This window comes from Nestor notabilis, unplaced genomic scaffold, assembly GCF_000696875.1.
Source record: "Nestor notabilis isolate BGI_N333 unplaced genomic scaffold, ASM69687v1 scaffold7034, whole genome shotgun sequence".
Taxonomy (NCBI): domain Eukaryota; kingdom Metazoa; phylum Chordata; class Aves; order Psittaciformes; family Psittacidae; genus Nestor; species Nestor notabilis.
In genome coordinates, this window is record NW_009924161.1 from 2,316 (window position 1) to 26,378 (window position 24,063).

The window sequence follows — 24,063 nt, forward strand, 5'->3', positions numbered from 1 at the left end:
AGCTGTTCTGTAAATACTGGTTGATATTTAAGCAATGAGGCTTATTTTCAAAGGTAAGCCTTTAACGGATCATCGTATCTGCTCAGCTATGAGGGACTTGACTTTCCAGGTTAGTACTGATCAAGCAGAAATTGTACTCTCTCTGCTGGTTTTGGATAATCATAACCCTTTATGATCACTGTGGTGTGCGCCTAATGCGTAAGGTGGCAGTAGTGCAATGGCAGGTTCTGGTGATTTGCTACAACTAAAAGGCTCCTTCTGCAGATCCCAGTCCCCAGCAATGCTATGATTTCAATCACTCTGATTCTTTGTAGTAAAACACATCAGTTAGTTATAAAATCACAAACAGTACAGGGATATTGGGTGATGGTTATATCCAGCTTTTGCTCTCCCTTTTCACCATCTTGAGAATAACTCCATCACCAGGGTTCATTGCTTTTCTGAAGTTACCACTCGCTCCTTGGGCTCCCACCATCTCCTGGTCCAGCGCAGGCAGAGGTACAAGGCACTTTTTGGAAGCTTAGTTTCTTCAAAGAGAGAGAATTCAGCTCTTTGATCCCTCTTTTCCCTGCTAAAGGTAGGCCTGTGTCACAGCCCTGTGCTTGGAATGTTGGTCCCAGAGAAGAAAGTTCCATCTCCCTCCTCTCAAACAGTGTCTCCTGCAAGGCTCAGTTCTGCAGAGTCCTGACTATAGTAATGCTGAAACAGTCTTTCATGGCAGCAGATATGCATAGCACAGTAGGTGTGTAGGAGCAGGTGAGGGAAACGAGCTGTAAAGTAACATACAAAATCATCTGGGATGGAGCCCAGGGTCTCTTGCACTTCGGGAGGCAGTTCTCTGTAATGGTGCTTCTGTATGGGAAAAAGAGAAAGGCAGAGGGTGTCAGAGGGTCTGTGTTCACAGATCCTCTTTAAATAGAGCTGTCTCCCATAGACAAAGTAACCTCCTACTAGTGACTGTAAAGGAGCTCAATACCTAAATGAAGGTAAGACAGACAGACTGACAGCAAACGGAGGCAGAACCGTAGTGTGTGTGTTGCTTATGGAATGAAGTCCTTTACCTTATTTCTCATTGCCCTCAGAAGATCCCGCACGGAGCCTCCTTTGTAGGATCTGAATTTTCGAAGATCTGCAGAAGAAACGACAGGATTTCTTCTTGTGCTTTGGTGCAGTTTTAGTTGCTGGCTTCGAAAGTCAGATCTGTCTGCCCACAGTCACATGCACACATGGATGTGTTTCTATATGTAATCAATACTTTATTGTCAGCTTCATTTTAAAGGGTCGTTACCTGTCTGAAGAGGGACAGTGATGTGCTCTCTCCAGTCCAGTTTCACCACTTCTCTTCCACCTCTTTCTAGCTGCTTGACGATCGGACCATCTAAAGTTTCTTTCTCTATCCGGTCACTAACATCCTGGAAGAGACATTCAGGTTAGTTCTAGTTTTATTTCCAAGCTTTTCCCAACAGTTTAAAATTGTCCTGATAATGGGGCTATGATTCTACTTCATGATAACAGGTAATGTTATGCTTGAGACTGGGACACAGAAGTTTCTGGGATGATGCTGCCAAAGCCTTTTCATCACAGAGTAAAACATGATACCACCTGGCTATTACACCTTTACTTCTTTATTCCTTATAGTAAAATTGGGGATTCCATCACCTCAAACATCCACGAAGCCAGGAGAGCCTGAATTCAAGACATGCATAAGATGCCTACAGGCATCTCTATGACTGAAAGGATAGAAAAGGTCAACACAAACCTGAAAAAACTGGAGCTGTTTTTCTAGGCTCCAAAAGAAGGGGTGTTTCAGCACACAGCTGGCAGACGGGCGTTTCTGAGGGTCCATGCTGATCATTTGCTCTATTAAATCACGAGCGACTATGTCTTCTGCAAGGAAAAGGGTGACAACAAGCTGTTGGGAAAGGTAACGTTTTGTACTTTAGAAAACTATGTTCTCTGCTCCCCGAGCATTAGCCCCACTAAGCTCAAGTACTGCCTGCACAGATGTGCTGTGCTGCCAACAATGTCAGTGAGATTGTGAGAAATCAAAGTTCAGCTCTTTCTTACCCTTTTAATACATGAAATAACTGTACAGTAAAGCTCACAGGGTTCCAGGCTGTGTAAGCCAGAGATGCTTTGGGGTATGAACTTTAAGAGCGTTACTTGAGGAGCACATCAGCTGTACAACTTTCAACACTGCCACGCTGGAAATCCCTGGGGTCATAGCTCTGTCCTTTCTGTCAGCATTTAAACACCCCGGGGAAGTTCACTAAAGCTGCAGTGCTTTATGGTTACTGAGCTTTTCTTACCATGCCTCCCTGCATTTAAAGACTCCAGGCTGTATGCACCCAGCAGAATGTTGGCTTGCCGCTGCAGCGATTTGCCAAAGGGATGGCTGCCTTCAGATATCACATAATAAAAGACACAGCCAGCTGAAAAGATGTCCACGGTATATGTCTGCAAATAAACAACCTTTAATAGCAATAACACATTGTTTTTCCCCTGAAGACTTCGATCATTGGTTATTTTGCATCTAAGAGCAGAAGAAAACTTTTCAGAATCACATATTCAGCTGCAAGCCAGCATGAATGCCCAGGCGTCAAGTACTGCGTGTCTTAAAAGTCTGACTGCAACCACGTGCCACCCGCTGGTTGTGCTGCCTTCTCCCGGGGTACCTGGTGGAAAGATGAACACTTACAGGGTTCTCTTTGCAGTCTTCACTCAGCATCTCAGGGGCAATCCACCCTTCGGTGCCTGGTACGCCCGACCGGCGGCTGAAGCTGTGCCTGCCCACTGCCAGCTTCTTGCACAGGCCGAAGTCTGAGATCATGGCTTTGACTTTCCCATGGGCATTAGGCATCGAGATGAGGATGTTATGGGGCTTCAGGTCCCTGTGGACTATTACAAACACCCATTTATCCACTCCAGGCAATCCCAACAATATTTGTAATTTTTTTATGTATTTGCATTGAAAACCTTTCACCAGGCTGAACCACCGTTTGTTAAACCAAAGTCCTGACCTCAAACTATTGTCTTTGGTAGAGGCTCATCACATTTTTTATTCCATCACCACTAGTCATTGTGTTTTAATGACCTGATCCAAAAAATGCAGCACCCTGAACAAATGGTACTGACTGTGCAGCAGAGTGTTGCAGGACAAGGGCAGTGTCTGAGGATAGACATGACTGCTGCCAGCAGTAAGTGGAGCTTCTGCAATACTCTTCGGGCTTGAATAAACAAGCTCCCAGCACCAGACCAGTTTCTCTTAATAAAAAATACCACTCCCCATCTAGTACTGGAACAAGAGGTGTTCTTACCAATGCTGAGGGAGTGCAGGTAAGCAAGACCAGACGTTGTCTGCTGCAGGAGAGTGATGGGTTGCAAGCCATGGTGACTGAAGGCCTTCTGCTCAACGTACTATAAATAACAACATAAAACCAGGAGACTGAGCCACAGAATTGCTTATTGTTACCCTCTGCATTAATATTAAGTCCATACTGCTCACACCCCTCGGGGAAAAAAAAAGAAAGATTGGGTAACTTGTGCTAACTAGTAACACATGGAAAAGAACCCTTCACACTTGGCTGAAGGTGATGCTGTCTAAAATGTCATTCAGACTAGAATTCTGTATAGACCTGTGCTCCAGAAGCAAGAGTCTTCAAAGGCTGTCTGGTAGGAGGGGGAGGATGAGTAGAAGAGTGTCTTTCTACAGATCTGAAAACACCCCTGTTGTAAGAACGTGTAATTGTCACAGAGGCCATGGCAGGAGTAACTGGAACGTCTCCTGAAGCAGGCACTTCAGCAACCAAAGCTAAAGGAAACAGAAGGCCTTCCAGGAGAGGGCTGTCACAAATTCTCACCTCCTGTAAGGTGGCAGCACACAGCTCGATGGCGATGTACTGGAACTGCCGGTCCTTCTCCGTGCAGAAGTAGCGGATCACATTGGGATGCTCATCCGACTCCCGCAGCAGCTGCACTTCACGGTCTGCAAAGCTGAAGCACTCGGGAAGAATTCTTTTCACTGCAACATCACGGTTATCAAAGGTGCCCCTGCAGCAGGAAGGAAAGCCACAGCACCCTTTGCACTTTCTGTAGACATGGCAAGTTCAAAGCCAGTGACAACAGGTGTTTACAGAGGCACATTAAAGCATTTCTCATGCTGGAAACAGATATGTTTGGTCATTAAACATTTCTAAGGGAAGTACAGTCATTGCATGGAAATATTCCAGACACATGCAAAATACTTTAACAGTTTCATGTTTGTTCCTATGAGATACATGAGGATATTTTATTTTAAAAAAAAACCTAATGCAAATAAGACATTTATTGGTCTATAATGCTGAATGCACATATTGTCTCCTACCTGTAAACGATTGTCCCTTCAGCTCCATGCCCCAGTACATCTTTGGGGTTAAATGAAATCTTGCCAACCATCACTCTGTTTGCATCTTCATCTGAAAAAAAACCCAAGAAACAGGAACTGGTTTCAGACGGCTCATGTTTAAATGACCAGCACAGATGATCAAAACAGATTAAACATCTCCATTTTGGTACTCACACTGAGCAGGCAAATACTCTGGTGACCAAATGGTCTAACATCCAGTGTCAAATACACTCTGTACACAACGCCTGATAATGTCTTGAGATGGTATAAGAGATGGGTGGTTCTCAGGAGACAAACCCTTTCTAGGAGGTTTTACAGCCGTCTTGTCCAGTTTAGGAAATGCTGCTGACCATTATGGCAGTGGGTTTACCAGCAGTTCCCCTGATTTGCACAAGAAGATCAGGCAGGAAGGCAGGCCGTGCTGCACAATCCTTCTTTCTTGATTCCAGTTAATCATAATGATATGTATTTTTGTATAAGCGAACCTCTCCCTGGAGTGGCTACATGTTGCAAGACTAAACTGCCACCAACACAATATAATCCTTCAGCTGGTAGTTATGACCTGGATGTTTAGTTTCTAAAGCAAATAACCCTGCTGAAGGTCAGGGCATGGCACACCAGCATCATGTGCACAAGCGGTCAGGCTACGTGAGACTGCCGCTCCTTTTCAGCTTTCTGATCTATGCACTATCATCAGTATTTTAATTGTTGGGCTGCATTCTCATACAGCCTGGGCAGAGACCCACAATAAAAGACACTGGACCAACTTTACCTCCCTCTTGCTCAGTGGAGAGGCAGCTCCCAACATCAGATGTGGAGATGCTGGAATAGGCAGAATGGTTTGATGCTCGAGGGGACACATTTGGCGTGCTGGTAGCTGAGCTCTCTGTGCGTCCATAGGAGGTGTCCAAGAAATCTGCTTCTGGGGGCAGCTCACCGGGAGCACGGAAGGGCAGTGACTGTTGCTGCAAAAGCTGTATCTTCTCTTCCAGCTGATGTTGCCTCTGTTGCTGCTGATGGACACTCTGTGAGAAAGGACCTCAGTTCCATAAGTGGAGGGAAGTTTTTACAGTCACAGCACAAGAGGGAGCTCTACAGCTATTGGGGTAGCTACAGCCAAAAGGTGAGGGGAAAATCTGTTATGACACTACACCAGCCAAAAAAGCTGAGGAGCTTTCACTCATCTGCACTGCCACTGCAAAGCTGACAAACTGCACTGATTGGTTAGTATGGCAAAAGCTGTTTCTAAAGTGACCAGGTGTCTTTAAACCACAGAGGGATGAAGGCTTCAGTCCAAAAGCTGGAAAACCTGACAGTGGTACAAGTGAGGAAGAAAGGAGTGAAGCTAAGGGTGTTAAGAACATGTCCATAAAAAGAATAACACATAAAAAACCTGTTACATCAAATTTGTAGTCTGTGTGGGGAGAGAAAAAAACCCCTGTAGTGTGTTATTTTCTAACTCCTATGTCATTTCTTGGGTTGTAAAATGCTATTGACCCTCCCAAAACTCAAAAGCCCACCAAGCTAGGTCAGCATTACCATTGGATAAGCGATGATAAAAGCCACCCAGCCCACAAGCAGGAAGGTGCTGAGGATGATCGTGGCCATATCTTTCAACATGGAGTCCACAGGAGCCTCTGGCCGAGGGACAGGCCGAGCAGGTTTCTCCTCAATATCCTTTGGAACATCAGGAGGCACTTCTGTGGAGGAACCTTCAACGATATCAATCACCTAAGAGGCAAAGGGAGTGCTGTCAGCTCAGTACCTTCATGGGGAATGGAGCACTTACACGCCAGTCTTTCTGCTAAATCATTTTTAATGATTTCCAACCCTACCAAAGTCAAAGAAAGTTTTGCATGTGAAAGAAAAAAAGGCAGCTGAAAGCCCTAATTGTGAAATAAGGAATGACATGGCATCACATCAGTGATTTTATGTGCTAAATGCGTGAAAGTCTGACACAGAAAAATGCGAAGTAATTCCATGTGGCTTTCCTTCCGAGTCTTCCCCCTTCTACTAAGTCCTTTCCTTCTACTGCTCTGTATTCTTCTATCATCCAGTAAGATGATTATTCTCAACACAAACCTTTTCAATAGTGGCTTTATCAGTGTCAGCTGGAATCACATTTTCAGGCTTCTTAGGTAAGTTGCTTGGGAATTTCTCCAGGATCTTTGTAGGGGCAGATAATGGTGTTTCATGGTGCCCTTTAAATAAAACACATTTGTTGAAATAAAAAGTTGTCCCTTTTTTGGAAAAATATCCTTGATTTCAGCATCTTTGCTGAAGAACATCTATAAAGTTGACTTACAAACAGCTTGAGAACATGACAGAACAAAAGCTCAAATTAAAACATTTTCCTTGCGGTATAATGACCACAATCCTCAAGCACCAGCTGTGGATTTTGTTCCCAGGCATTAGAGGAACACCCATTATTCCCCCTAGCTGGCTCACTCTCAGGTAGTTTTGCTTTGTGATGTGGCCTTGAGGTGAAGATCATGTTCTAGATATGAAATGGTTTGGAAGAGAAAGGGAACCATGGGACAGTACTAACAAAGGGATCACAGGAAGAGAAAGGTGGCAGTTAAAGCAACTGGAAGTTACACTGTTCCTGCCACAGAGATCCCATGCCATATATCACTTAATTATAAACTTGCATCACTTAAAACTGAACTTCAGACAGTTCTTCATTTCTGAAGCAAAATTTTAAGTGCCTTGAAAAGCCAGTTCCAAAAGCTGGGGATTTGGGACACACAGGGCAGGCTGACACTATTAATGTTAACTTCGGCCTCTGTGCCTTAACCCTCAATCTGTGAAATAGGGATACACATGATCCATAACAAGAATTAAAGTAACATTATGCACAACAAATCCAAAGGAACCAGAATACCATATTTACAGTAAATAATAAGTTACCTCACTGAAGGAGGGGGCAAATAAACAATAAATAATGTTCCACATATTGAGCTAAGCACTCTTCATCCTATGCACTGAATAAAGCTGGGGCCTTGGAAAAAACAAGTGTATACTTGAAGACATGAATTCATATGCAAATGAAGACAAATTAGAAACGATTACCAGAATTCAGTAATTATTGCCTGAGTTCTGGCAGTCATTGTGACTGATTTAAAGCAGCTGAAATCCAGCTCTGAGGTTTGGATTAGAACATCTGCCAGACAGCAACACAAATCAAAGGACTGAGGTACCTATTAGCAGCCAGTCATTCCAATAGTGGAGTTTGTTCTTTCCTTTCAGCCTGCCTGAAAGCTTCACATCTGTACTGGGGGTGATAACACACTCCCCGTTGTCTTCAATTGTGACTCCTTCTGGTTTTGGACCTTCTAGCAAGGGTATGGCACTGCCACGGGGCTAGAAAGAGAGATTGGTGTTACAATCACGGAAGCACCACGTCCCTACAATATTTAAATAGGCAACTAAATAAAAAAAGGAGGTCAAGCTCCTACAGCCTTGGACGTTAGACCTTCTAAGTTACATGTTGCCTAGGAGATGAGATTACTCTCTCTCTTGTTTGACAAGTTAAAAAGGATCTTTATTTCCTACCTAGGCAGCCATGGTGTGAGCAAAACAAAACTATGATGCAGTTTCCTTTCTATGGGGAGTTACTGGTAAAAAACCCAGCAATTTTAACATTAACCACAACACACCAACAGTATCACATGGCAACCTCTGCTCCACTCCTGCTAGACTTGCCTGGCACAAGTCCTGGTGAGCTGCAGTTTCTTCTCTGCATTGCAACATTTGAAATGATCCCTGAAACATGGGCATGCATTCTAAGGCTTACTGTTGTTTCATGAAACATTGAATTCTCTATGCATTTCTTGATAGCAATCTGCAATTTAAGACCAAATTTCTTGTAGATGTACAGCCTCCAGTGGTTTATCTTCTATTTTAATCGTATTTTATTATGGTAAAGTTGTCTTTTGTTATTATATTTTTACGTATGTTTCCATTTCAACTATTTTTTTAAAGCCAGGACAGCACTAACTCTGTAAAGGCACTTTTCAGCAGGTGTCATTCAACTCTTGCAGCTCCCAACTTACCACAACGGTTACTCCTTCATGCACCATTGATGGCGATGCATACAAACTTGTGGAGTATTTCCCTACGTATAGAGTTGGTCTGTAAAAAACCAGCAAGTGTTAAAAAGAAGTAGACAAACGGATGTTTTACCATCCTAGCTAAAACCTCAGCAACACAATCCTACAGAACAAATGCAGGAGTTTCTCAAATCATCAATGTTTATAACTTGAAAAGCCTGGATCTGTAAAATTGTTTTAAGTACTGCTGCACCATGAAGCCATTCTTGTTATTATGAATGTGGTGTTAGTTGATTATTCACATCACAATTAGTCATTTGACGTAACTCAAGTCCTACTTCTGCATTATTCAATCACTGATACTTGCCAAAATGCTGTGCACATTTCTTATAACCTGAAGGGCTTTGCATTATAAAAAAACAATTCTGTTCCACATTATAAGAAACTGTTCAACACAGAACATCTACTAGAAGTTATGAACGTATCTTTCCTAAGTTTATGATAGGTGGGGTTTTTTGGTCTCTGATTTTAGCAGTAGAAGATCAAATATGATAGAAAATAACAGCTGGAGAACTATTACATCGGCTTTTATGTATTCTTTTCACCATTTTCAAACCTGAAGAATAATCCTTAACTGCAGGTGTATAAATAAGGTTTTAATGACAAAGCTCATGCAAATAGACAGTGAGAACAAGAGGAATATTCATGCTCACGTCAGTTTGCTCTTGGTCTCCGTTTCCTTTGGGAAAGGATATTTCCACTTGGTAATGTGTCCAACCTCCCCAGACATGAACGTCAGGTACCGCAGCGTTTCTATCCCCACGTTAGTGTGCATAACTTTGCGTAATCCTTCACGTTGCCAGATGTAAAAAGCTACCACAGGAGAAGCATAATTCTGAATCCACAGTACGTCCCCAGACTCACTGTCTACGGTCACCACCAGCCCATCTCCATTAGACACAAAGTGCGACATTTCTATGATATAAAAAGATACAGGAGATTATGTGGATTGCTGCAGACATGCAGTGTTAATAATACATAGTAACATTTCAAGCCTTACTTTAACTGTGAGTTCATTTCACTTTACATTGCAAAATCAGTGATCAGCCATCAGAATTAGGCTGATAAAAGTCCAGTTGCAATGCAGCAGCATCTCCATACAGCGCAACAGCATTGTAATAGCTGTTCCCAAGTGTGCACCACAGTTTAGGTTTGTTTCCTCTCCTGCTACTTCTCACTATATTATAAAGAGTTGTATCTTCAAGAGCTGTATCATCATAGATTCAGTTTATCTCAAGCTACGCAACAGGCCCTAGATATTATGGCATGTGAAGGATAAAACCTGGCAGATGCATATCAACTGCACAAAAATCAGACAGACAGCTTGACCTATTAATTATAGGGGAAAAAAAAAATCACTATTTTTGCCTGTATGTGAACCCCAGAGCCAGTATGTGTGTCTGTGGAAGGACAGCAATTAAATTCTTACTGTATTTTATGTCTTCATCAGGCAGAGTAGCTGCATAATCAAAATAGGTGGCATTCCATCGCAGCTCCTTCTTCTTGGTGTCATACATTGTGATCGTGTACTCTGTTAAAAAATATACAGTCTGTGAAGCAAAAAAACCTATGAGAGAATAGAATCAATCATCTCAAATCTGAGACACTCTTCAGAACACCACACATACCACTTCCTGCTCTCTGCATTTCGTCTTCCCAACACATAAACACATTTCACAGCTCTTAAAGGCAACAACACACAATCCACTTATATTTATCTATAGCAACCCCAGAACAAGCCCCCCAGACAGTTACTGCCCAAGTTACCAGCATTTGGTTTTACTGCACAGCTTCTTCTGATGTACTTTGTTTTACTCACACATTTCCAAACCCTGCATTCTAAAAATTCAATATACCATGTTGTGTAACTGAGCTATCACACTTAAAGAACACATTAATATAGAGGTTAAAGAACAAGTCTGTAACATCTCCTCTTTTTTACTAGTCAACACCTACATGGTGTTGTTGGTCTAATTTTAAGTTATGTAGAACAGTGCATTAGAAGTTTCAGTGGATATGCTGGATCTCCATTTTCTTTAAATGGTTTTTATAAAAGCTGTATGTTACAGAGCAAACTTGGGTTCCCAACTGCTACTGGAATGCACTGTTAAAGAGAATATAAATGCCACTTAAGCTACAAGAAGAATCATGGATCATGCCACCTGACAAAGTTTAAGAGATCCGGCATCTTTCTGCTGCTATGGAGAGTTAATAATTCTTCTGTGTGCAGCATAAAACTGTAAATTACAAAACTTCTCTTAAAAAATAAACTTGAAAAACTGACATGGTCACAAGGTTATTTGTTATGAGCCTACACTTTAACTACAATGACAACACCACATTTTATTCTAAGTTGTAGAATAAAAAAGCATATGACCTGTTCTCCCAAGATACAGGAGGGATGTTGATGGGCAAAGACTTTCTGCAAATGAAGAAGTCAAGGTTTGTTGTTTCTCCCCAGTCATAAGGTCAATCACGTACCAAATATCCTGCTTTTTACCTAGAATCAGAGTTCCAGCCACATTACCATTCAGTTGGAAAAACTGCACTTCCACCAAGTTTTCCAGACTTCTTTTTTCTTTACTGGGCTCACAAACTTAGCATGAATATAGCGTTTTTAATAAAACAATTCTCATAGCCAGGGTTAGTTTCATCACTCAGCACTACTGGCCAATCCCAAATATTGACAAGAAAACCTAAATACAGTGTTTAGAACAGCAAGGACTACTGGCTGCATTATTTCTTCAAACTGATAAACTCTGACAGAGTTCTGAGTGCAGAAGATCCCGTGAGCTAGCAGAGGAGACTGAAGTGCTAGTGTTGAAGGACAGTTGGTGGAAAGAATTAAGAGGCTCTACACATTTCAAGTTAGTTAAGGATTGTAACCCTTACATCCCATTCAAGACTACATGACACATGACCTTAAATATTTCTCCGATACTAAAACACATGCGTTGTGTTTAGAAGCTTCAAATAAACACTTTTCACTCCTTTACTGGGGAGACAAAGTGGAGAACCAGAAAAAGGCACTGGCCTTTCGGATTAGAAAAAACAATACTGAGTTCATCCTGATCCTTCACACATTTTACTCTTCTGATAAGCAATAACTGTCCTTCCTTCTCCCTTTCTCCTCCCAAATCCATCTGCAATTAGAATTAGTCAGGACAATGAGCCATAAATTTGTTACTATTTGTAGTGTAATTGAACTGACTGTATCTCAGATAATGGAGGATGTGTAACTGTGTTGCAATGGAATTTCTAATTTAATTATAATTGTCAGGCAGTCAATCATATTTATAAGCATAAGATGATCTTAATTAGAAGTCACATTTTGATGAGAGATAGCATCTCAGGACACAAAAAAACACCTTACAGGCTATTCACTGCTTAGTAAAGCTATTTTCTCCTTCAGGAAAAGTAGTTGGTTTTTGATCTTCAAACAGTAATGGAATATTAATCATATTTTCGTCATTAGAAAGGTTCATGAAAAAACATAATTAATGCCCAAAATAAAGCATTTTTCATGCAGTCTTTCTGGGAATCTACATTTTGTAGTCACTGAACATCTTGGATTCTAAAAGAGATAAAATTTGAGCTCACCCATATACAGAATCCCATCTGAACTGCGACAGGGAGATGCCTGCACCAGCTCTGGGATAGTAAATGGAAGTTTCTAGGGGAAAAAGAAATAACAAACAACCACCAACCACAATAAAAGCTTATTTACATTGCTGTGATAGTCATCATATTTGCTCACAGAAAAGGATGGTCAGAAAACTTCAGAAATCTCAAATGACAGGTTTTTATTGTTTGTCTTATTGCAGTGCCTGAGAATGCAGAATTTCAAGTCAAGGCCCTGCTTTGCAAACCCAGAGATAAGAGGAGTGGTTGAGCAAACACTAAAATACTTCATATTAAGTTCTTACGGGAAATCATAAATATCAGCTGCCAGAGAAGAGACTTGTTGGAAGCCAAATATTTTATCCCAGTATCTCCACAAAGTTTAAATGAAGTCAAAAAGTGAGCTACTATCTGTGGGTTACATGGACTGGTGACTCTTTTGAAAGGGTTCAGCATTTTTGTCTGCTTGTTAAATCTTATAAAGATACCTAAAGGTGTCAGCACAGCACATACACTGACCCTGCCTTTTGGCAGATGGGTTTAGAGAATTAAGCATTTGGGTGAAAATGACATATATGATTTGTATTATTCTGCGTGCACTTTTCCCATCAAAGCATAGAGAGAGTATTCAGTATTTAGGTAATACTGCATAAGTTTTATTTATCATCATCATTATTTTAGCAAGCTACAGAAAATAGTACAAGCAGAGAACACACGTGTGGTGTTGATATTCTCAAGCTGAATTTATTTCCTGATGATCACAAGAAAGGTGACAACTTTCTGCTCTAATGAAGTATGTTTTCACCCTGCAGAGGTGCTAGCAACACAACACAGGGCACTCTCATTCCAAAAACTTGTATCCTAACACTGGCACAGGCAGAGCATGCTGCGTTTTGGCCAGTCTGACCAAGTTTTTCCAAGAAACTGGTACAAATCCTGCAAAACTTTCCAGTACTGTCAAGAAAGCAGAAAGTTCCCTCAGGGAGTATCCATCGTGTGAGTGTGACTGGGACACTTTTCTAAAAATTACCAGAGGAGACAAAAATATACTTACAGTCAAGCCTTCATTATTCTTGCCACCAAGTGTGTACAAACTGCCATCATTTGGGTCAGGAAGAAATGCTGGCCTAGGATTTAAGCAGGGATTGCAAATGATAAAGTACTGCGCTTCTCAGAACAGGAAAGCACCTACGGTTAGAACTGGCTGCACAGAGAAGTTCATCTGACAAGACTTTTTTTTCCCCACCTTGTGCTATCCATTTTTGGAAGTTTCATTTATTAACTGTGAAAATGAAACAATGTATCAGTTCTGAAACTAAGTAACTGGTTACTGATACAGTTGAAACGGTAAAGATCCAACGTGGCAGGCAACCACTGGGGTGAAGGCTTTTGAAGAAGATCTGTATGCTTTTAAAATGCCACAGAATCAAAACCAAAGCAAACAAACAAACCCAGCATAAGGCAGGCAAGGAACAGTAAAAGAGCTGCCAGAACCATGTAACTTAGAGAAGGAATCCCCACCCACCCAAACTACAGAAAACACACTCCAAACCCAACCCTCAACATCAAAAACAAACCACAAAAAAGAAAAGGATGTTACCACTGACTACAGAGACAAAGTTAAAGCCCCACATTTTCTAGTTAAACGTGAGATTGGTATGCTGGAGGAGCTACTCTGAAGTAACAGCTCAGGGGTTTCATTTGAAGATTCTGGTGGTTGCTGGAGTTTCCTATGCTTCACTATTGCTAGTTTTTTATTTGAAGGAATGAGCACAAATCACTCCCGAGCTGTTTCTGTCATTTTCAAAGATGTTCAGTTAAGACTGTGGCACAGTTAGCACCCTGGATCTCAGAACCAGAGCAAGGGCTTGAGACCACAGTCTGCAGAAAGGATGTTTCTTTTTAACCCTACAAATAACAGAATTATATGTAGCTAATTGCATCCTTTCTGTATCAGCTCTCTAAACCACCTTAAGCTGACTGTTGTAAAGTACGCAACTTTTCTAGAATATAGGTAGTTTTGGTTCAAATGAAACCAATTCCAAGATGTCATTGATAACTGATCAAGCAATAAATGAGATAAAGCAACAGACTTACTCTTCCACATGTATTGGCACCTGGAGTACAGGATCTGCATAAACAGAAGACAAAAAAAAAAAAAAAGTCATAATACTGACAATTTAGTTTCTTGAGTTCACCAGATACAGGATCAAGACAGGCCTGCAACAACTTGTTCATGTTTGAGGCTGATGCATGGAGTTTGAATGTGGCCATCTCAGCAGCCTCAGCAGTCCCCCCTTTGATCAGGCAACTGGGTTTGTAACATGGCAAAGTACAAAGCACCCAAGAAGTTTTAAACCTTCCAAAGTTCCTTACTCAGTTTTATTCACACTAACTCCCCAGCTACCCCTGGGAGGAGACTTCAAGAAGGCTGTACTGTAGCAGTACTGTATTGTACCTTGAGTTTTCTCCTTACTTCTAAGTCATACAGAGTATACAGCATCTGTTAGAACTGACTGTACATGTATTCCTCCAACACATGTGTGTGATCGCTGGGCACTGCCTACCCAGGAGCTGCTTTCACTGGGCAGGCTTCATAACCAATTTTACTTAAACCCAAGCTACAGCCACTGGAAGTCTGCAGACACTGTGAGAACAGGGATACAGAAGTCTGTATCTTGATACTTTTTAATATTTATTTTATGAACTTCTGCTACTTTTTGTCTCAAGTACCCTGTGTATCAGGCAGGTAACCATGTGCTTTCTAGCCAGCTCAGCATGTAATTTAAGATACAACATGCAACTGAAAGCCTAGTGCTACCCCTACTGAAATCAATCAGAAGATTGTCAATGACCTAAGAGAAAGACTCCAAAGCCAGTCAGAAAAACAACAAAAACAGATAAAACCTCTGTGATCAACATAAAAGCAAAAAGAAAACCAGAAGTCTGCCAAGGGCTATACAAAATGACCCAAAACCTGATCTTTTTCACTTAAATAACCTCTCCAATAATTTTATCCAAGAATCCACATTACATAGAAATCAAAAGGTTTGGAAACAATCTCACAGTAGTTGGTATTTCAAGTGATCAGAATCACAGTTTAGCTTTCATCAACAAAAAAGTTATGAAATAAAACCTGACAATGATAAATCTAAATCCTTACATATTAAAAGATAAGAACAACGTAAGGTGATGTAACCTCAAAATTACTATCTGAGGTTCCCAGATTTGTAAGACATACTCTACAATTTCCGAGACAAACCTGTGTGCTGCTTTATGGCTACATTGTCAGAAAGTAACTTGGAGAGGATGCAAGATACCTTTAGTTCTGCAGGACAAATCAAACCATTACACTAGAATAAGCCCCACTAAGATGATGAGAGATGACCAAGCAAATAAACACTGTTTTTACACCTGTTCCTTCTCTGTGCAAACATCATGAGCCAACAGGAAGGAAATAAGAACAAAACAACGTTGATTTGAGAGCCTTTGATTGGGAAACTGGCACAGATTCTGGACAGCTTGAGTGTACTGTGATATTTGCAGAGCTAAGCAAGACAAGAACAAGAAATTCAGGGTTTGTTCCACGGGTCTTACAAAGCCTCTACCACTCTGCAGTACATTGCACCACACGAACTGCTGAGTTTGATGGTAATGGCCTGGGAGGACGTCCCTTCATTTTACATAACAGATTAAAACAAGACATAAGAAACCCCTACCCAGTGAGATCTCTAACCACAATGCACCCAAAACCAGCAGTCACCAAAAGATGCACATATAGTATCAGAGACAGAAAGCAAGCACAATATGAGGAATAACAGTAAAGCTATTTTTATTTTCATTCATCTCTTTTTATAATAGTAACTACTCTCTGACCAGCTTTGTTCAAAGCTTTCTTTCTTTTTAAGCCTAAAAATGTTCCACATACATCCTCAAAGCTGTTAGAATAACCTATTAAAAAGCATATTAAGCTTCACAACCCAACTAACTGGAGAGGGAGAGTGATCTACTCAAGCACTGAATCATACTATGCCTAGTAAACTCACTGCTCAGGGAGCAGACATGTCAAGTTCCTGCTTTATCTATTTTCCTCATCACATGGTTATCTACCACTGCACTGGCATCTGCCACACTGGGAGTGTCAAACACCAGTCTCCCTCCACACCACAGCAACTTTCCTCTAACACAGAGACCCTGCAGAGCTGAGTGCCAGCTGCGGGCAGAAACTCCCTGCACACCAGACACAGCCTAATCATGCTACCTTATACTCAGAGCTTTACACACAGGCAGCAAAAATGCCAAGATAATTTAGCTGGTAGTCCTAGGCACTGACAGTCATAGAAGACAGATGGCAAGAATACCTATCTTGAGCAATTTTTCTCCTCCTAAGACTGAGCAATCTACTTAAAAAAAACAAAACACCACCACCAACTTATAACAACTTCATCAACACTTGTATCCTACGCTTCAATAAACAATGCTGAAAATCTCATGCATGTCTCTTCGACTTCTGAAGCACTCTTGCATGTCATAAGACATGAATGAAAGCCTTATGACAAGTTCCAAGCTGTTCAGCGTGTGCTGTACAGAAGCATCATGCTCATGAGAAAGCCCTTCAACATTTGCGCAGTATCAAGTCTTCACTATCAAGAAAAATAGGACTTCATCAGAAATGAAAAAAATGCCCTGCTTTTACTTGTTTTCTCAGTAAGTGAAATTTGATTTACTAACAAAGATAAAAAATAGGCAGATGGAACAGATTAAAAGGTTGTTACAAAGCTGCAGGAAATTTTTTTAGTACTTACTGGCACATGAACTGAAACACTGATTATTTTGATGGCTTCCTGAAACACTGAAGTGTTGTATATGAGCTGTTAGAAAGCATTTAGTATCAATATCTGATTCATTTCCACGCATGAGGCTATTCACAATGGAGTGAACACAAGCTGACAGAGAAGTTTATTTTCTGAAATGAAAGGAATTCTGCTTTCATTACTAGCACCATCCACCTGGAACACCAGGCTGTGGAAAGCCATTTCTCTACAGTTTTAGCTACTGGGGTGATGTAGATTTTCTCATTTTCTTACCACTTTCATGATCTTGAACTAAACTTCTAGTTCTGCAAAGACACTTTGAAGACAAACAGTGAACTCTTCACATTCACTTTGATGTGGTTTGGGACATAATCCAACTTTATTTCAAAGTTTGTTTTGAAATAAGAACTCACTTTGAGATAAAAAGAGAATCTTCAGTTTAATTTATTGTTGTCCAGTCTTACAATAGTTTTCATACGCATGATTACAGACTAGTAAAAGAATCAGTCATCTTATAACTGAAGTCACCTCTTGCTGCACAATGGGCCAAACGGAAAAGCTCTTGCAAAAGTCAGAGCTGAGGCCTTATCTCCAGCAGCTCAGCACTCCAGTGGTAACATGCCGAGACTGGAAACACTAATCCTGCTTTCAAAACTTCCCTGAACTGCAGTTCCCTGTAATTAAGTACGTCATTCTAATAGGCCCAATCTGTTCCAATACCAACACTGATAATAACCACTGAACAAAGCAGTAAGTATTCTGTATCAGAACAAAAACCTTACAGAGAAAAAGTGGTAAAAATACATACGCCTCTCCCTTAATCTTCCATTAGCTGTAGCAGAGGAAAAAGCCAGCTTCTTACAATGTCCTACATAAAGCTTTTGATATGATATCCTGTCCAAAAACTTTCCACTTTCTAGACTAGGAAAAGGTATGAAAAAAAAAAAACTATGGAGTATGTGGGAGGATGAGTCTGCAAGCAGGACACCATCCTGTAAATACCTCCAGTGCTGGAGGGAAGACCAAGTTTTCTATAAATATTCCCATGGATTTCCAATTTGTTTTCCCCACAGCCTCCACTAAGGCAGATTATGTTAATGATTCCTACATTAAAATCCTGTAATTCAATGCACACTAGCTTTAGCTTTTTGATCTGGCAATACACACCTGTACATAAACAAGCACGTGCACACACACTGAGTAATGTTATTGTCACTGATGCTCTTCATTCAATTAATTCAGCAAAGTACATTAATGCCCACAAGCACAGGAAGTTCAAGGGCATCAGAAGAATAGAAACACCATTAAAAAGAGTGCTGATACCTCTCCATGTCATTGTGGGACTTCAAAAACTTTATCCTATGAGAACTGAAAGGCTTTCAGTTAATAAAAAAATCTGTAAAATAACTATATCGAGAAAAAAAAAAGAATTAAAAGGGCATTGACCCTAGATTGTAAAGATTTATTCTAGACCTCCAAGAGTTTACCCACAAGTACAACAGCTTTTAGAAATCTGTTAACATAATGTTTGTCCAGTCATTTCGTAAATTACTTGGCACAGTTGTTTCCTTGAAATTCCCGTTTGACCTGGCAGCAGGCAGATGTCCCAGTACAGTTTTGGTTGCATCATGGCCAGAAAATATTTATGCCTCTATCATTTGCTTGTGAGTGGGCAGAAGTATACAAGTTTCAGGTTATTCTGAAATAAATCTAACCCATGTTTTGCATACATATATATAAAAAAGCCATATATATACAATTTTTGAAACTATAACCATGAAGCTAAATATAATGCGTTTGACTTTTCTCCATATTTCTCAAACACACGATAAGATAAAATTTGCCCTTTGACCAAGCCCCAAGTCTTTTCTAATGCAGGAGATAGAGTTACATATTTTCATTGCTGTAATATGTCCTTAGGTAGAACCAATGACTGAAAAGGAGAAGTGGGGGATTCTGAAACAGCAAATGAGTAAGTTGCTGCCCCACTGGAACAAGATGGAAAAAACGGTTTCCTGACCTGAGGCCCCACCATCAGATTTGGGCTAACGGGCCAGTTGAAGATCATGTCATCCTTGCCTTCTGTTACAGTTACAGTAAATGAGGTTGGAGATACTAACAAACTATCCTATAGAATTTGCTGAAAAGAGTACTGGTCTACAATTGCTTTGTTTTAACAATCCTTATTAATTCACAGCTACACAAGAAGATATTTCTTCTTGCCTTTGAATAACCCCTTTATTAGAGCAGGACCTACAGATCTCAGATTTGCCCTTGAAATTCCACATATTGCATACCATTAGTAGATACAGTCTTTATATCTTTTTGTTATCATGACTAGACCATTGAAGTCTATAGGTTATGAGTAAGGTATTAGAATTCAAAATGTTTTAAATTGATTGTGGGCCATTGGGTTTTTGATTGCTACAGAGAACCGAAGATCACAACAAAAAATCTGCTGGCTCTAAATCTAGACCCATATCTGTCTATATTATACGTTCTTCTGACAAATTACTTTGAATTAGTTCTTGGGGGGAAAGCTTTTAAGGAGCTTGTTAACAAAAAGAACGATCACTTGGAACAGCACAGAAGGACACACAGAAGTGACTGCAGAAGAACACAAATATTTTGTCCAACAGTAGTTTTGAAACATTACATTCTTAACCTCTCAAAGCTGAACATTCTGCTCATTAACCCAAGCTCTTGAGTTAACAAAGACGTACAGGATGAGTTTTACAAAGATGTGAAGAACAGGACAGACTTCAAATCACATTCTTAAAGCTCACACTGAAATCAGAATTACAGATACAAAGTTTAACATTAAGAAGAGCATTCTCCACATTCGGCCTTGCTAACAGGTTTCTCATCACCATTTCTATCACTGTCTACTTTCTTACCTGTATGTAAAAGCAAACCTAAAGTGCTGTGCCCTGCACTTTACAAACAGGCCTATATGAAATTACAAAGGAAATTTCATTTCCAGCAATTCTGAGGAAGAGATTTCATCCCGAGTAATCTTACTGAAGATGCTCACTACATGTCTTGCTAGTGGCAAGTGCAGAAAACAAGGGAGCCTCTCGAACTGTCATTTGGAATTAACAGCTCCTTTATTGATCAGAGATGGCACTTTTGAGCCTTATTTAGTCTTAAATATGTGCCACACCTTTCCAGTGTTCTTTCAAATGAATGCCTTTCAATACATTGTGGTCTCATGGGGCCACAGCAGGAACAGAGGTTCCTCTCAGAAATCTGGGGGGAGGACAAGTGGCAACTTTCTATATCTATATTTTTCAACCCCATTCCAGCTTTCCAAGGCCCAGGGAGTGAGCAGCATCAGTCACCTGGCTACTGGAAAAATCCCAAGAGCTGTCAAACAGTAGGATCCATTGAAGCCAACAGGAAATTAAGGTATTAAGCACCCTCAACAAGTAAGTCAACAATCTCAGTACATGTAACTGCAGGGAATGCAGCTTTATTTCTAAACTCCTGGAGAGTCCTGTTACTAACTGACCCATTTTTTTGCTTACTTTACGAGTATTCAGACTGCCTTTCCTGTCAATGCTACATGAAGGCAGGAAACCCAAACATACTATTGTGGTGACAACCACTGGCTCATTTACCTCTGCATACCTAAGGTAAGCTTCAGTACCAAATTAAAACAAACCACACATGGCAAGATTTTCATGTTTGGTTAAGTACTGCCTGATAACTAACACTGCCTTGGGATTTTTTCCCAGTGAAAATAAAATGCATATGGATTGTCCTTTTTTAAATACCTTGCTGCTTAAGTGCAGTAATAAAACCCTCCCTTCCTGATGAATGCTACTGCAGCACTCCAGGTGACCTCCGCAGCTTCTCAAAGCACATGAACTACAACACATGGTTCACTGGTTGACAACCAAGGTAAAATGGCACCTGCAAGAACATTGCTTACAACTTCCCACTGGGTAATTCTCTGTAGCAATACAAGCATATTGTTGACAGCAAGAGTGCACAACTGCGTTTAAATACTAACATTAATAGTGAATTCTGCACTATTAAATCTCTCCAGGGACTTGGCACAACAAGATGATAAGGACTGACATGGGCTGTTAGTTTCCAGCACTGTCATATCTTTATTGGGCTTCCCACCAAACACCACAGTTTTGCAAAGCTAAATAAATCCCCTCCAATTACAAATTAATTCAGCAATTCATACGTAGAGGCCCTTGTCCCATGGACAAGGAACTAAGTCAACTCCTGAAGCATTCTGTAACAATGATAACTAGCACTTTTTTTTTTTACATTGACCCATGTGTGTTCTATTACAGAGAAATAAACTAATGGACAGTAACTGCTTTACAAAAAGCAAGTGAACATACCTCACGTACATAAGATAGAGAGTAACACACATTTAGCAACAGAGAATAAATTAGTCTTATAAAACTAGACTGTCCAGTCTGGCAGTTCTACTGTACCAACAATAGTTTTGCAACAACTTTTTTTTAAACAAGGGAAGTTCCTTGAGCAATACACTCTGACCAAGACCCTTCATTGCCAAAGTGTGCTCCCTTCTTCCTCAAAAAACCTACTGCCAGTTACTAAGTCTGGCTGCAAGCAAAAGCCTGTTATTATATCCTTCTAGGATAGGACTAAGCAGTGTATGTTCATGTCAGTTGAATGACAGGCAAAAACCAGAAAGCTTCTTTCAACACCGTGGTAGTCTATAGCAACAATGAAGGAGGAGGCTGATAATTTATTTTATTCAAACCTATTCAGAGAGGTCTAAATTTAAAGAGGAGAGAGAGGAGACAGTTACACAACCAAGATCCTTTGAGAAAATACTCGTTCATCCCTTTTTACTCCAAGAGGAGCTAAAAAAAAAAAAAAAAAAAAAAAAGCATTCTTTGCTCATTTATGAAGTTAACTTTATGCCTGGTAGATTTGTATTCAAACATGAATGGCTTCACAAATAAGAACTGGTTTGTACTGCAGACATGTATGGATATGCACAATCCATTTCCTACCATTTCAGCTCACCTATTAAACTGACAGCAGGTTTAAAAATAGAGGACAAAATGATGCAATCACTGTGACTCCCTCCCATTTGACCTGCTTTCTAGTTTATTTCCAGAAGTGACGAGAAAGTGCTACTATCACTTCCACCATATGTAATCACAGCCCCACTAAAACAAATTTGTATTAAATATTGATTTTTTTCATGAAGACAGAAAGAGCGCTCTCTGCTCAGTAGCTACAATTACAAAATCATTTCCAGTCACTGAGCAATGTTAAATTTTTTTACACAAGTACAGTTCTTTCATTTAAAAGGTTGTGCTGTTCCTAAATGTCTATTATAGAAAAGAAGACCCGAGGTTTGCATGATATCCACTGTACCTGTGAATGTAGGGTATTCCAGAGACACAATCATGCAAGCCTTTTGCCACCAGCTGCACCAGCTGACATTCTCATTTGACATCTATTCTGTTTATACTTGATTATAGTGCACTCATGCCCATAAAGCTCGATACCTACCAATGTACCACTACATCTTAAACATTCTGGCAAGAACCACCCAACCACAAACCTGGGGAAAACCTGCAAGTGAAAATATGAAGACGAACGTGACTCCAGAAACACTGTACCTTAATTCTGGAACAAGAGCAAAAATAGGAAAGAAAAGAAAGTACTTACCAGGCCCTACAACAGTTTGATTTATCAATTGATTTTAGTGTTCTTACTGAGTACAGGTTATCAGGACACCTCCTGCTCACCTTCTTTTAAAGTCCACTTGATTGCTCCTGTCCGCTTGCTGACAGCATGCAAACTTCCATCAAGGGTTGAAACAAACAACAATGTTTCTGGTAGAGTTACTGAGCTGGTGTTCTGGGAAAAACAAACAAACGAACAAACAAACATATGCTGAATGTAATTATTTATTACAGAGTTCTAACTGTCATACTTACATTGTCTAGACATCACTTCTTTTCAATCATACAGACTGGACAACTTTTTCCCTTTGAATTCAGTGACTTACGTATTTTTTGCTGTTAACATTATGGAACTGTTTAGGGTCTGCAAGCATTAACACATTCATAGACATAGAAAGCAGTTAGCTACAGGTTCAAACCTCAATTCGAGTTCTAATCATTCTGCCACTGGGAACACAAACACATAGCATATTGATGCATATGGGTACAGAGCAGTTGGTGTCTGCTGTCATTCCTACAGCACAAGCAGCTTTTGAGCCTGGTTATTGCATGTAATTTTATTAAATGGACATCACAGAAACAGGACCAGTGAAGCTAAGTCCAAGCCGTTTCATCACACAAAGCAGAAAACACATGTTAATTTAACATCTACTCTTCCTACCTAAAGATGATCCCATAAATCCTAAGACCCACCCACCCATTTCCATTTACCAAGTCCCATGTTATTGCTCATGTAACTTGAGATTTGTGGAGTGTTTCTGCATTGCTCATCTGCATGCCACCTGCTGCATGTAGGAAGTTTCACAGTTAAATATAATTCTTAACCTACCACAGTTCATGAAATGAAAGTATGCTGTGCTGTAGACTTACAAGTTCCCATTCTTTTGTGTTAGAACTTCTGTTAAAGCAAATTATTGCAGCCACTGTATCAAAGGAATTAATGAAAATTTTGCACTTTAGGTCTTCTTGTGCATGGACTCCCAAAACAACTTAGGATCCTGTAGTTTATTTATAAACACCTAGTCCAGTCTTCCCACCTTCCTTAAATAGCCATTTAACAAGCCAGATCCACAGATTCTGCAAGATTTCTTCCAGAAAGGGAAGAGACAATCCACGCTCCATTATCACATCCATTTGGGGCTGCAAGCCATTGAATTGTGAGGCTGAACCTGCCCAGCTGCCTCATAAAACTAGCTTTGAACAAGAACAAGAAGGGAAGCTTGGGGTTGCAGTCTAGTTATCTTTGTAGCTGCTCTTAAGCAGAAGATAGGTCTTCTTTGCAAACAAAGAACTGGTTCCTTGCACAACACTGTAAGAATCCGAGATGTATAGATATATAATCTTCCTCATCCGGAACAGTGATGAGCAAGTGGGGCCCTGACTGAGCAATGTCAATGCTCCTCACATCTAAGACATTCAAAATTTCAAGATATACTGGGAAC

At 40.4% G+C, this 24,063-nt stretch overlaps 1 protein-coding gene across 1 annotated transcript; it reads right to left on the reverse strand.

Annotated features, from left to right (window-relative positions):
* Positions 1–645: 645 nt before the first annotated feature.
* ERN1 (endoplasmic reticulum to nucleus signaling 1) lies at positions 646–22,791 on the reverse strand. Its single transcript, XM_010012488.1, has 21 exons — positions 22,685–22,791; positions 14,215–14,248; positions 13,172–13,244; positions 12,097–12,169; positions 10,874–10,996; positions 9,926–10,027; positions 9,150–9,411; positions 8,440–8,518; positions 7,585–7,747; positions 6,467–6,585; positions 5,924–6,115; positions 5,157–5,409; positions 4,364–4,454; positions 3,861–4,050; positions 3,318–3,417; positions 2,699–2,898; positions 2,310–2,457; positions 1,760–1,887; positions 1,289–1,412; positions 1,062–1,129; positions 646–852 (listed from the first exon to the last, which is right to left on the reverse strand). The coding sequence occupies exons 4-21, from the start codon at positions 12,098–12,100 to the stop codon at positions 646–648; spliced, it is 2,553 nt and encodes an 850-aa protein (XP_010010790.1). The 5' UTR covers positions 12,101–12,169; positions 13,172–13,244; positions 14,215–14,248; positions 22,685–22,791.
* Positions 22,792–24,063: the final 1,272 nt, after the last annotated feature.